Here is a 13,829-nt window from a genome sequence, read left to right as displayed (position 1 = left end):
CAACAGAGCCCTGAGGTGACGTTGGTTATGGCAAAAATGGGAGCAGCCTGACAAACCATGGGTTAACCTACCCCTGCTGTTCTCCGAACCTGAACTAAAGCTACTCCGAGCTTGCACAACCATAGCGGTCGGCAATGGGCAAAAAAAAAAAAAAAAAGAATGATCATTGGGTACATGGACAGGCCCCTAGAATTAGCACCAATCTGTTTCCATTTGGCCTTGCGCAAGAATCTCACGGTGGCGTAGGCAATTCATGACAACAGGTGGATGAAAGGCTTGCATAGGCTGTCTACTACAAATGGTATGATGCAGTTCTTGACTCTTCAGCTAACTGATGATCCAGAGTTCCAGACTCCATATCATGGAAGCTCAGCTCTAATGGGCGCTACTCAGCTAAGTCAGCATACGATGCCCAATTTCTAGGTAGCGTTCACTGTGACGAGCTAGCAGCGATTTGGAAGATAAAGGTCCAGAACAAATGCACAATGTTCACGTGGATGCTTCTACAAAACAGATTACCAACGGCTGATCGAATTAATCGACGGGGTGGTCAAGTAAATCTCATCTGCTCTTTGTGCTCAGCGTCGCGAGAATCTCAGCTACATATTATCTGCTCCTCCCCTTTTGCAAAGGCTATATGGCAACAAGTGGCGCAATGGTTCGGATGGCTGATAACACAGCAAACGGTGGGAAGCATATGACACAGTTAGAGCTGATTTGGTGAACATGGGATAAAGGGAGAATTGGAGGGGATTGAGAGCTGATCTCCTGATTACCAAATCAGTCCTAAGCGGAATACAACATCCGTCCTCCATCTGCAGTTGGCGATCTACCTAACTTAGCATATTTGGAAGGAACGATGCCGACACATCTTCCAACAAACCATAGCAACAGTTGAACAACTGTCAAGTATCAACTATGATCAAAACTGACATAAGACTACAATGTCCTCTATTTTATCCTCTATATCCATTCTTTACAGTCTCTTCTAAAAGATTTCATCCCCTATATCTTCTTACTCTTCAACAATGTTCTCTAAATCACGTACTATATACGCAAATACCTATATTAGAGACATTTTTAATTTTTAATTTCTATACATACGTATTTGTCATACTCTCAAATGTATTGTACACATTATAGTTTTATTAAACCGGTTGTTTAAAGTACTCAAATAGATAAAGGACCGTTTAGAGAAACTCTATATATAGAGAATCCAACAGCGTTCTCTAAATTTAGAGGATCGTTTAGAGTACGCTGTTGTAGATAGTAGAGGACGACCTCATCCTCTAAATTTAGGGTACAAGATCATTTAGAGGTCCTTGTTGGAGCTAGTATAAGGCTAGCTCCAACAACGCACTGTAAAGCGTTCTGTACTCTAAATTTAGAGTTCAGAAGCCTCCTCTAGGCGCCCAGCAAGATCCTCTAAATGACACTCTAAATTATAGAGGACGCCGCACGCACCCTAGATGTGGAGACTTGGAGACGTGCGCTATCCGGGCGAGTCGTCGGGCTCGCGCGGGGGTGAAAAATCCGAGCGCGCTGTACTCCCGTCGCTGGCGACTTCGATCCATCTCGGCGAGGGGGCCTCGCGGCGCGGCTCGTCGGCGGAGCCGGGCAAGCTGGGCTCGAAGCGGCCATGCTCGAGCGGGTCCGGCGGCGGACCGCTCTCGGTGGTTGGAGGCAAGGAGGTGGCCCGCGAGGAGACAAAGATCCAAGGGTCCGGTGCAACCGTCGGTGTTCGTCGCCGTCGAACCGCCATCGCGAAGAAGCTGAGAAGATCCACGGCGCCGACGAAGGAAGGTGCGCAGAAACGCAAGCGCATCTCGTCGCCGCCATCTTCATCGTCTTCCACTAGCTCCGGTGCTCCACATCCGAAGAGAAAAAGGTACCCATTGCAGATCCATTGTCGTTTCTATGATTCAAGTAGTTGATTTTGTAGAACTCGTCCAGATCTAGGGTTTATGGTTACGCCAACACACATTCCATGCTTGTAGGCTTCATTCACCAGTTGGTATAGTTTTGATTATTGCTATTGACAGTGAGAAAAATTGAATGTGCTACAAATACTTGTTGTTGTGCGAATGGATGTGTATTCACAAATACTTGGCGACAGGTTTTGACACACTAAATCATCATCACTAGGTTTAGGGTTTCGACACACAGAATGATCACCACTAGGTTCTGTCTTCATTATTGATTTTGACAGTCACAACATTTGAATGCGGTGTGTATTGACAAAAACATATCGACTGCTATTCACAATCCATTTGTATACACTCTCTACCATTATAATTTATGAACTAGGCCACGGTATACATAAAATTTTGACCTACAGATATTAACACAACCATATGTTTTATGTAGACCATGGATTCGGAGAACGCAAAGCTCCGAAGAGCACTCGCTCATTTAATCAGAGTAGTGGAGGAGCGTTGTGCCGACATCGTCGATGTCGTCCACGGTGCCTTCCAACCAGTTAGCGGACCAGTCTTGAATGAAATGAATCGTGCATTAGTTCAGATCGAGGACCTCGCCAACGACCTTGATCAGCTTGCACTGGAAAAAGACTGGGAGATGGAGCACATGACCCCTTCACCAATTGCTGAATCATCACAAACAGAGGATGAGCTTCTGATTGATTATGATTCAGAGTTAAACAATGACGATATCGTCGGCTACGACGACGGCCGTGACTACTCCACCGACGACACCTATCCCTACTAGATTAGCAAGCACCTAATGAAATATGTGTATGTGCTAGGTTTATGTATGTCGTACTAGTCTTTTGTATGTGAACACAACTGATGTGTGCCACAAGAACCTGCTTTAGTTCATATGCTGGTTATGTTTGTCGATACCTATCTTTGGTAATGCTTAATGTTATGAACTTTGCAATATATGTAGTCCTCGCCACTTCTGACTTTGTTGTGCATGAGACTGTTTACAGTGTCATGGTTTGTATTCATTTCATATGGTTGCCTGAAATGTACTACACTTATTTAGTTAAATATGTTCTATTTTTGTGCGAGTACCTTCATTGTACAGCATGGGTACCGACTGGAACCAAGTTATGGCACAATATGGAAGTTACCTATCCGAGGATGATGCCACTCAGTTTCAGAACACTGCATTTGCTCCTTCGCCTGAGATACCAGCCCAGGGATCACCAGCACCACCTCCTATGAAGAAGGCTCCTCAACGCACAAAGCTAGCAAATTTCACTTCTGAAGAGGATATGAGGGTTTGTCAAGCTTGGTTGGCTGTGAGTTGTGATCCCATTGTGAACACTGGTCAGAAGCGTCAAGGATTTTGGAATCGGATTACAGAGGCATACAACTCTTGCAGAGGATCAATGCCAGAGAGGTCTACAAAATCTCTCATGAGCAGGTGGGACAGTATCAAAACTCAATGTTCTACATTTGCTGGATACATGATGGCTGTGCTTCGACAAAACCCAAGTGGCATGACTGATGCAGATAAGGTAAGTGTATGTTGTATTATGCATATGTTCTTCATCAATGTACTTTACTACATCCCAGCGGTTGATTAAATGCATTATATGTTTTGCAGACATCTCTTGCGGCTACTCGGTTTGCTGCTGTTGAAAAGAAGCCCTTCCATTTCTTACATTGTTGGTCCATATTGAAGGATCAACCAAAATGGATGGACCAGCACATGGGTAACCATAATCCTCCACCGAACCCTATTGGTACCCAATCAAATACTATTGACTTAGATGGTGGTGAAGACTCAGCTCCATCAAGTTTTACTTCGAAGAGACCGCTTGGTCGTGATTCAGCCAAGGAAAAGGCAAAGAAGCAAAGATCAGAGAACACATCATCCACTGATTCGGAGTACCTAACACGGATGGGTGAGCTTTCTTTGGAACGGTTATCTGTGTACAAATCAGTAGCTTCAACTGAGGAGAAGAAGTTGGAGTTCATGAAGAAACAGGAGAGGCAGAAACTCATATTGGAGAGGAAGAAGCTTAATCTAGAGAAGATGAAGATGGAACGACAAAAGGTGAAGGAGGAGACGGAACAGGAGGTTCTGATATTGAGCATGGATTTGACAAAATGTAACCCCCTCCTTCGACAGTACTATGAGGCGAAACAACAGGAGATTCTGGCAAGGGTGACTGGAAGCTCGTCGTCAAGCAAGTGAATGTTCATGAAGACATTGCAGTGGTTGAGGAAGTATTGTTAGTTGTTTTCGAAAACAAGTTTATTTTTAGCACTTGTGCACTTGACATTTTCCTGTTGTGTCATGGTTTGGAGAACAAGTTTATGTTTCTGCACTTGTCATTTTTCTGAGAATGAAGAACAAGTTTATGTTTGTGCACTTGCGCATTGTAGTGGTTGTACAATACTGTTGTTGCATAATAATAGTAGACTTGCTTCATCATATTGCAGTAGTTGCATTCCACCATTACACATAATAGCTTGGGACAAACATAACCTACGACATTACTACAAAGTAGGTTGCGACAAACAGAACCTAGGACATTACTGCATACTAGCTTCAGACAAACACAACATACGACATTACACATGACACTACGACATTTTATTGATGGTACTAACATAAACTACATACTTAAGTAGCTCCCGATCCAAGCCGCGCCCAGTGGTGGTGGATTAGATCAACCTGCAACTGATTATATTTAACTGGATCATGTAGTTGGTCGTACCTTTTGTTTATGTACTCATTGCGCTCGGACATCGAACCATGAGAAGTGTCGGCCAAAACTCCGATGTTGTCGAAGCTTGTGTTCAAAGACGAAGGACCTTCATCTTCTACGATCATGTTGTGCAATATGATGCAAGTTTTCATGATATCTCCAATGTGTTGTGGAGACCAACCATATGCAGGACCACGAACTATGGCCCATCGCTTCTGTAGTACTCCAAATGTTCTTTCAATGTCTTTTCTAGCGGACTCTTGAATAGTGGCAAAGTGTTGTGTCCTGACATCATACGGATGACGGATTGTCTTCACAAACGCTGGCCAGTCCGGATAAATACCATCTGCTAGGTAATATCCCATGTTGTACGTGTGTCCATTGACAGAGAAAGTGACTGGTGGACTATCACCGGTAAGATGCGAATCAAACAGGTTAGAACATTGAAGAACATTGATGTCGTTACAGCTACCGGGCATGCCGAAGTATGCATGCCAAATCCATAGGTCATATGAGGCAACAGCTTCGAGGATCATTGTAGGGTGTTTACCCCGACCAGTAAACATCCCCTTCCATGCAGTTGGGCAGTTACGCCACTCCCAATGCATGCAATCGACACTACCTAGCATACCGGGAAGCCGCGTGCCTCTCCAACTTGGAGAAGCCTAGCGATATCAGCACGAGTTGGTTTCCTGAGATAGTACCCCCCAAAAGCGGTTTGGATGGCGGTGCAAAAGTGTTTCAAAGCCTCATGTGCCGTAGATTCACCAATGCGTACGTATTCGTCAACGGCATCCGCAGGAACACCATATGCAAGTATACGTACGGCAGCAACAACTTTCTGAAGGGCAGATAGACCAAGCTCACCGGCACAGTTTGGACGTTGAACGAAGTAGGGATCCACTTGTTGCACCGCAAGAACGAGCCGCTCGAACACATGACGACGCATGCGAAACCTATATTGGATAAACCTATATTTCAGTACAAGTGTGAAGTACGTACTATGGACGTGAATAGATGTGCGTAACAAAAAACATACCTCCTCCGAAATTGTGCATCTGTGTACACCGGTTGCGCGCAAAAGTAGTCGGCTCGGATTCTTGCATCACAGCTGATATGGTCACGATGGATGCGAACACGCCCGGGAATGGAACCAGCATACCGACGCTCGTTAAGTGCACGACGCCTACGATGTTGGTACGTCGCAACCTCGAGGTCATGGTATTCATCTTCCATGTCTTGCGCCATGCGAACAAAAATATTGGAATCTATGAACGGGTTCATTGTTGTGGAGCAGTGTATGCGAAGTGTGAGTGAAGTGTTGAGGTAGTGAGTATTTATAGAAGGGATACGCTTCGGAGAGAAGCCATACTCTTGTCGTGCAGCCGAAGCTAGTCGATGGCTTCTTCAATAAGTGTCGTGGCTTACGGTGGAAGCATGACATTTTCTAAACAATTTTCCGTACAATTTAAATACCGTGACACGTTTTTGAACAACAATTACAGAAATCAAAAAATGGAATGTTATTTTTTGTTACAATTCGAAAGTATGAATGAACCATTTTTTATATTATTATTTGTAAAAATATTGAATACATTATTTTTATCAGCCTTACAATTTGATGAAATGGGTACAAATCAAAGAAAACAAAAAAAGAAATGGAAAAAGGAATTCTGTTAACACTGTAGCTTTAGGGGACCGAATTTAGGGGACGTTGCTGGAGACACAGAATATATAGGGGACAGAATCTTTTAGAGTGTTCTGTAAAGTACAGGGAATATTCCTTTAGGGGACGAAATTTAGGGAACGTTGCTGGAGACAGCCTAATGCTGGAGCGCATGACCACAGGAGTACACCTCTTAAAACTTTAGGCGGCTTGTCCCAGCTTATTTGTTGTAAGTTGTAACCCTTATGTTTTTCTAGTTCCTGTTATGAACATTATATTCCTCAACACTTTGATGAATCGGTAGAGCACCTACCAGACTTTACCAAAAAAAAAATCAATGGCACATTTGCTTAGTTTAATCGGCCACCATACCTTGCAAACCTTGATTGATGGTTACAAAAACGGAATCTTGCAGAAGAAAGAGGTTCCCTGCACGTTTGTCTCCTTCCCGGCCGGTTCATTCGGTGTGTTCTTCTTGTCCATTTGCGTCTTGTATTTTGGTGTTGGATTGGGACAATCCTCCAAGTGGCAACTCGCAAGCGGAACTGGGGACTCACGCATGATGGCTGGCTCTCTGCTTTCAGGTGGTCCCAAGAACGCCCACCTCCGGCAGCTGTGGACAGGGCCTTGGACTTGGAGAGAGGTTGCTCCTGTTCAAGGCCGACATGCCCGATCCCGACGCCCTGGCGGCCGCGGTCGCCGGGTACGAGGGGTCGCCTCTCCTGTGTCCTGTGCCCGTAGATAAGGTCCTCAATCGTGAGGAAAGTTCCGGTCCAATCCACCAGTAGAAAAAGACTCAAAGCCTGCGATACGGTATATTTTTATAGACGGATTCGATTATCAATCGTTTATACTATTTTTAGTAGCGGTTTCTTAAGAAAACCGCCACTAGAAATCGTATTTCTAGAGGCGGTTCCTTATAAAAACCGTCTGCAGAAATATATGATTTATAGTGGCGGTTTTCTTAAGGAACTGTCACTAAAAATCATTTTTATCCTTAATTTTTTGAGTTTTTCAAACGACCTCGTATGATGAAACCATCAAAATAAAAGTTGTAGATCTCTAAAAATTATAAAACTTTGTAGTTGATAACTTTTTAATTTGAAATCATTTTGGCTCTCAAAAATTGTATCTAAATTTGTCAAATTTAAAATTCAAATTTTGCAAACGACTTCGGATGAAAAAAGTGTCAAAATGAAAGTTTTAGAACTTTAAAAATTATTCAACTTTGTAGTTGACAACTATTTTATTTGAATTTGTTTATGGTCTCAAACAAGCAATTTACACTCAGTTGATTGTAATATGTGGGCAACAAAACTACACACTAGACACAAATCATGCCATAATCGGAGTGGTAGAGGAGGGTACGCGTGAGGCTGAGGGCAGAGGTTCGATTCCTAGCAAGTAGCAACCGTGTGTAGTGCACGAAAAATTCCACGACTTACGACTTAAATGGAGAGTTGGAGATGGACAGGGGTGTGCCGCGAAGTCTCCTAATAAAAATATTTTTTTGTTATTTTTAGAATCTGTTTTATGTTTCCTGGAAACGATTTTCACTGGCGGTTTTATTACGCCGACCGCCAGTGAAAATCGATTTTTACTGGCGGTTCTCAGTTACCCGCCTGTAAAAATGGTGATTTCTACTAGCCTCTAACACTGGCGGTTACGAAAAACGTCACTGTAAATAGGTTTACGACCGCCACTATAGAGCTTATATTTACCCGTGATCTCTTCCAATTGACACCGTGTTGGTGTTGTTCTGACTTCTGAACCGTGTACGTGAATCGCAGTCTTCCAGAATACCCAAGATGTATATAAGTAGGTAACTAATACAAAGAGAAAAATTACAGGGTATTGATCGTGTTCTTGAGAGTACGTGATCGATTAATCCTCGTCGAAGATTCAATCGTCGGCGAAAAGTCTGTTGGATGGTTTATTCATTTCAGTGGAATAGGATGAACCTGCATTTACGGAAAAAAAAATTCTCTCTTTTGATGACCCAACCCTGTGAAAACAAAACAACCCTCAGCTCAGAAGATGTCCAAACTCCAAACACACGAAAAGGGGAGCGTGCGACGACTTTCAGCTGACCTGCAGAGTTGAATGTGCATTTTTGGTCGTTTGCATCCTTCGCGGCCGGCTCTTTCTGCGTGTTCTTCTTCTTGTCGATTTCCGTCTTGTGTATATACTATATACTATGCTGCTGGTGCTGGGTTGCAAGCAAGTGGCAACTGGCAATATACGGACAAGCCGTGGCGGGTATATACGGACGAAGAGGAGGACCGGAGGAGGAAGCTTCAGTGAGGCCCTGCACTGCAGCGGGATGGCGTCGCCGCCGCCACCACGCGTATGCGTAACCGGTGGCGGCGGGTACGTCGCCTCATGGCTCGTCAAGCTCCTGCTCTCCCGCGGCTACGCCGTGCACGCCACTGTCCGCGACCCAAGTAAGTAACAAGCATGCACACCCCATGCCGCTCTCCAGCTGCTTCTGCGTTTGCGTCTGCGTGAACACGCGCTGGGAGTTGGGGCCGGGGGACTCATGCATGTCGGCCGGCTCTCTGCTTCAAGGTGATCCCAAGAACGCCCACCTGCAACAGCTGGACGGGGCCCGGGAGAGGTTGCGCCTGTTCAAGGCCGACGTGCTCGACCGCGACGCCCTGGCGACCGCGGTCGTCGCGTGCGAGGGCGTCTTCCACGTCGCCTCCCCTGTGCCCGCGGACAAAGTCCTCGATCCCGAGGCAAGTCCCGGTCCAATCTCCTCGGATAATCGTCGGATTGACATTGGCACCTAGCTACTGCTCTCCTCTTAAATCTATTGCTCAATAGTTTTATGGACGTTTTTGCTGCTTAACCATATGCCGAGTGAAACAAACCCATGCAGTCCGAGGTGCTGTCTCCTGCTGTCAAGGGCACTCTGAACGTCCTCCAGGCCTGCTCGGCAAACAACGTTCAGAAAGTTGTCGTGGTTTCGTCCACGGCTGCCGTTTACTTTAACCCGAGCTGGCCCCAAGGTAGAACCAAAGACGAGAGTTGCTGGTCAGACAGAGATTTATGCATTAAGAACGAGGTTAGCGATGCAATTCCAGTCCCGTCAATTCTTCTGGCTGTTAATATGACTTCACCTAGCTTTTTTACCATTCATTACCAGTTCTTGTTTCCAACTGATGCTGCCAGGGAGGACTATGTTAGGCCTAACTAGCTGTTCTTGCAGAACTGGTACTGTGCTGCCAAGACGATTGCTGAAGAAACTGCAGTGGAGTATGGAGAGAAGAACGGGCTGATTGTTGTCACGGTCTGCCCTTGTATCGTTTTAGGCCCACTCCTGCAGCCGCTGATCAATGCCAGCAGCGAACTCCTCGTCTACATTATAAAAGGTGGCTTTTATATATTCCTGCTAGTTTCAAATATCCACTGGTTGGATAATTACTCGCATGGTAATTTTACTTATTGCCTTCGACTGTACCCAAAATAGTATTCGTTCTAGGTTCATTGTTATCAATTTGAATATGGACAACAAAGGGCCTAAAACAGAGGGAGTACTTGTTAGCATTCAGTGACTAGTTCCCAACTTCGACGTGGTTAATGGGTTGTAGAAGGGATCGGAGCCACTAGATTGGTAGTAATAGAGAATAGTGAAAGCTATGTTACTCGTTTGAACGTCATTTCCAGATAAAGTTTGTTCACTTGATGAATCTGTATTGAGGTACATATTCAAAATAAACTTCACCGGTGGCAAGAAATAGCCCCACGCATTAAAAAGGGATCCCGGTTGAGAAAACCTTCCGCACCTTGGCCCATGCCCGTTTATTGGGTCAACTCAAACTTAGGCCTGCTTACACCGTTACCCAGGCCAGCATAGAGCATCGTTACTTGGGCCGGTGAGACACCATAACCATAGAGGAGCTGCAATAAGAGATCTGGTGGAGTTGCTTTATGCTGCTGCAAGTATAACCATATTTCAAACAAATTTTTTATTGACAATAACTTTAATGCTAAAATCAGATTCTTAGTTTCTTCTTGTTGTCCTGTACCACTATAAATAAATCTTGTCATCTCAAAATCACAGTTGAGTGCAATAGTTTTCCTTTTTTATTAAAGATAAAAGGGTGCTATAGTTTTGTTGACACCCGTCATTTCATTCGCTTTGATTACAGGAGGTCCTAGGGTGCTGAAAAACCTCCCCTGGAACATAGTCGACGTCCGTGACGTAGCTGATGCTTTGCTCCTAGTATACGAGAAAGTGGAATCATCCGGGAGATACATCTGTGCGCCTAATCGGATCAGCACAAACAACATGGTGAACTTGTTTAAGAAGTCCTACCCTAACTACAATTATGTGAACTGGTGAGTCTCTTACGGTGTCCATAATGTGGATTTCAATGTCTAGTTTTCATCCCTTACGTTTACACTATATATGCATCTCTCTGTTGCAGCGACAACAAGGACTATGAATCTGAAATCTCACCAGTTACATCGGAGAAACTTAAGAGTCTAGGCTGGAACCCAAGGACAATGGAGAAAACTTTGTTGGACAACATTGAGTATTTCGAGAAGGCAGGGTTTTTGCGTGATGGAGAGGGTTATCCTTGTCGTCTACCTCATATTTTTCATTTCGCTTCTGACTAATGAAATATATTCTGTAAAACAATTACGACAACTACTATAACTGTCTTCGGACAATTTATTTCTCTTCTCTGTCGTGTTTGTTTTTAGATGTTCTGCACACGCTTTTACAGATTGAACCGGATAACAACAAGCCTTCATTATAACAAAAGTGGTAGCCCTAAAACCACATCCTCAGGGTGAGATGTTGTGATATACGTTGAATATTACCCGAATTCTAATGCGGGTTATGAGAACGCCTAGAGGACGTGCGCTTTGGGTTATGTATGATAAATGATTTGTTCATATTTACTGTAATTACTTTGATAGGTGATATTTTTGTATTAAGCATCGTTGATGGTAAAAAATCACAATTTCACGTACTCAATTTATCGTTAACGGTTTAAGAATAAAAGGAAGAAAAACATATCATGAACATATTGTATCAAATAACAAGTTCCCCATGTACTTGGAGTATTTTTCTGTAGAGCATGATAAAATGGAGCAGATGAGCTAGTGGGCCACCATAGGAGAGGGTCTATCGACTACCCCTATGGTCCCACAAGCCACCCATGATCCTTTTACATACTCAAAGGAGGTTCTCCATCCTTGGATGTGAAGTGTGTTTCTCCCTAATGGTGAAAGATCAAGTCACATAGATTGGAGGGCCCGTACTTCATTAAACCGACATGACAACATGAAAAGATCAACAAATATCCATTCAACGCCAACCAGGGACACATCCCACCAGAGAGGGTGGATCCAAAGGGCATAGATGGGGTTGGTCAACCCTCCTTGGTTGGACAACAACTCTAGGGCACCCAACGCCTTCCACCTTGCCTCCACACAGGAAAGCACTAGTTTGGCGCATCAAGGTTGTAGGGACCATGGCATCTAAGAGGAGATGAATTAAGCAACTTCAAATCTACTTCTCAAACTATGACCTCTACTTTTCTCCTAGTCAAATCATATGTAGTAAGTAAATTATCTATGTGGAACTATGATTTCGATTGTATGTTGCTATCTCTACTATAAAAAGTTATGCAACCTAAGTTCCAATCCTAACACTAGCCTAGTAATCTAAACTAGGACATTAAGCACACACCAATGGTAAGCAATACAAATATAGAATCTTAATTGAAATAGAGATGCAATTGACTCTGGTATTTTATCGGAGTATCAAGAAACACACAAGCTTATTCCTAGTTCTTGTTAGAACACCTACACAGATTCCCACACGAGGGCCAAGCTCTTAGTCAGATAACTCTATAGATAGTCCTATACCTTCTCCATGAACATGAGTCTCTAGAATAGCCTCTTCTAGATTGCTCCATGCAGGATCTCAATTGACATGGCGACCTGCAGGAATTTGTCAAGCACAACTTGCAACAGTTTGCGGACTACCTCCACATCATCGATGTTGTCCCCGAGTAATCGCAGGTTGTTGGCTAGGACCGCGATCCACATGGAGAACTTGTCCACACCTTCGCCTTCCCTGAAAGCGATGTTGTTGAAGTCGCGTCGTAGCCTCTTTGCGTTCGCAACACGCACTCACTCAACGTGTACTCACATCACCTTGATTGCCTCCCATGTCTCTTGCACGGTGTCATTGCTGCCGATCATGTTCACCATCTCTAGCGGAATAGAGCGGGCAATGGCAACGTGAACCAACCGATATTCACTGTAACCAACCCCACTGGGTTCGATTGCGCTACATATACCTCGTGCTTGCAGGTTGATGCGTATCATAATCGCCCACTCGAGGTAATTGGTCTTTGTCAGGATTGGGTACTATACAGACGCTGATATCTCCTACGTACTCTCCTTGACAGTACGATGAACCGTGATCGGCATCTCCCATTGCTCTCTCTCAAAACCGCCTCCTCGCCCACGTTCACGTCGCAGTGGTGGTGACAACGATTGACGGCGATTGTTCGGTAGCGCACTTCCGTGGCGATCGGCTATCCTCTTGCTAACCGACTCCTATGCTAATCGTTGGCTAGCGTTGTAGCACTCGTATTCTTCCCCTCTCTCTCTGCCTCCGTAACTCAGAAACTCAAAAGGCAAAGAATAATGTTTGGTGCTGCTGAAAAACTGCTGCAACTTTTCCTTGTTCATCCCGCCATTTATACATTGACTTGTATGAACGAGTTTTCTAGGTATATCTAGTGCTTGAAGAATCGCAACATAGTATCTAGATTGTATATGTCGTGGGAGAGACTTGCGCCAGGCCTTTGGTAGGTCGGCTCTCAAGCCATCTCCCATTCCAGAATTTGGTGTCGCGTCCACTTCCTAGCACCCACATGTATGCGGAGGCTTTCAGAGAAGGCTTCAACCACTGGCGACCCTCCACTGGAATGAATGACAATTCAGACCAAGCACTTTCATCGTCAGTACTGTACATGTTTACTGTAGTATTTGGCTAGCAGCGACGACCCAGCAATTTCTGGACACAACGAACTACGATCCAGAATGAATACCCAACTACGATCCAGAATGAATACCCAACCACCATGTATTAATATGTTTGCTTTGTTGTTGCGCTGTGCGTTGCTGGCTTGCTGCTTGATACACGCGAGTGAAAGAGAAACGAGAGGTGGGAGGTACGTGAGGCTCAAGGTGTGTGCACAGTGCACGAGACAGGAGAGTACGTAGCCCTCCTCTCCTCTACCGAGTACCGACGATGCTCAGTTTGGCCATGTGACAGTGAACTCGCTGCTGGGGTCCTGCTGCTAGCTACCGATATCCAATTCATATTCATACCAGCAGCTCTTTGTACTATGAACTCCTAGCTGCTGCCGTTGGCTTTGTGAAGCTCCTGCTCTCCCGGCTACACGGGTCGGTAACACCGTACGTGAGTACATAACTGTACTCAGA

General features: G+C 44.6%; 2 protein-coding genes across 2 annotated transcripts; both read left to right on the top strand.

The window, feature by feature from the left end:
• Positions 1–3,054: 3,054 nt before the first annotated feature.
• Positions 3,055–4,272, top strand: LOC103632941 (glutathione S-transferase T3-like). The gene is made up of 2 exons (XM_008654649.3): positions 3,055–3,484; positions 3,574–4,272. The coding sequence occupies exons 1-2, from the start codon at positions 3,074–3,076 to the stop codon at positions 4,165–4,167; spliced, it is 1,005 nt and encodes a 334-aa protein (XP_008652871.2). The 5' UTR covers positions 3,055–3,073; the 3' UTR covers positions 4,168–4,272.
• A 4,133-nt stretch (positions 4,273–8,405) lies between these two features.
• LOC103632940 (cinnamoyl-CoA reductase 2) lies at positions 8,406–11,042 on the top strand. The gene is made up of 6 exons (XM_008654648.3): positions 8,406–8,794; positions 8,919–9,088; positions 9,232–9,417; positions 9,562–9,724; positions 10,505–10,694; positions 10,784–11,042. The coding sequence occupies exons 1-6, from the start codon at positions 8,548–8,550 to the stop codon at positions 10,974–10,976; spliced, it is 1,149 nt and encodes a 382-aa protein (XP_008652870.1). The 5' UTR covers positions 8,406–8,547; the 3' UTR covers positions 10,977–11,042.
• The last annotated feature ends 2,787 nt before the right edge of the window (positions 11,043–13,829 follow it).

Source organism: Zea mays, chromosome 7 (genome assembly GCF_902167145.1).
Source record: "Zea mays cultivar B73 chromosome 7, Zm-B73-REFERENCE-NAM-5.0, whole genome shotgun sequence".
NCBI lineage: Eukaryota > Viridiplantae > Streptophyta > Magnoliopsida > Poales > Poaceae > Zea > Zea mays.
This window is presented reverse-complemented; position numbering and strand designations above follow the sequence as displayed.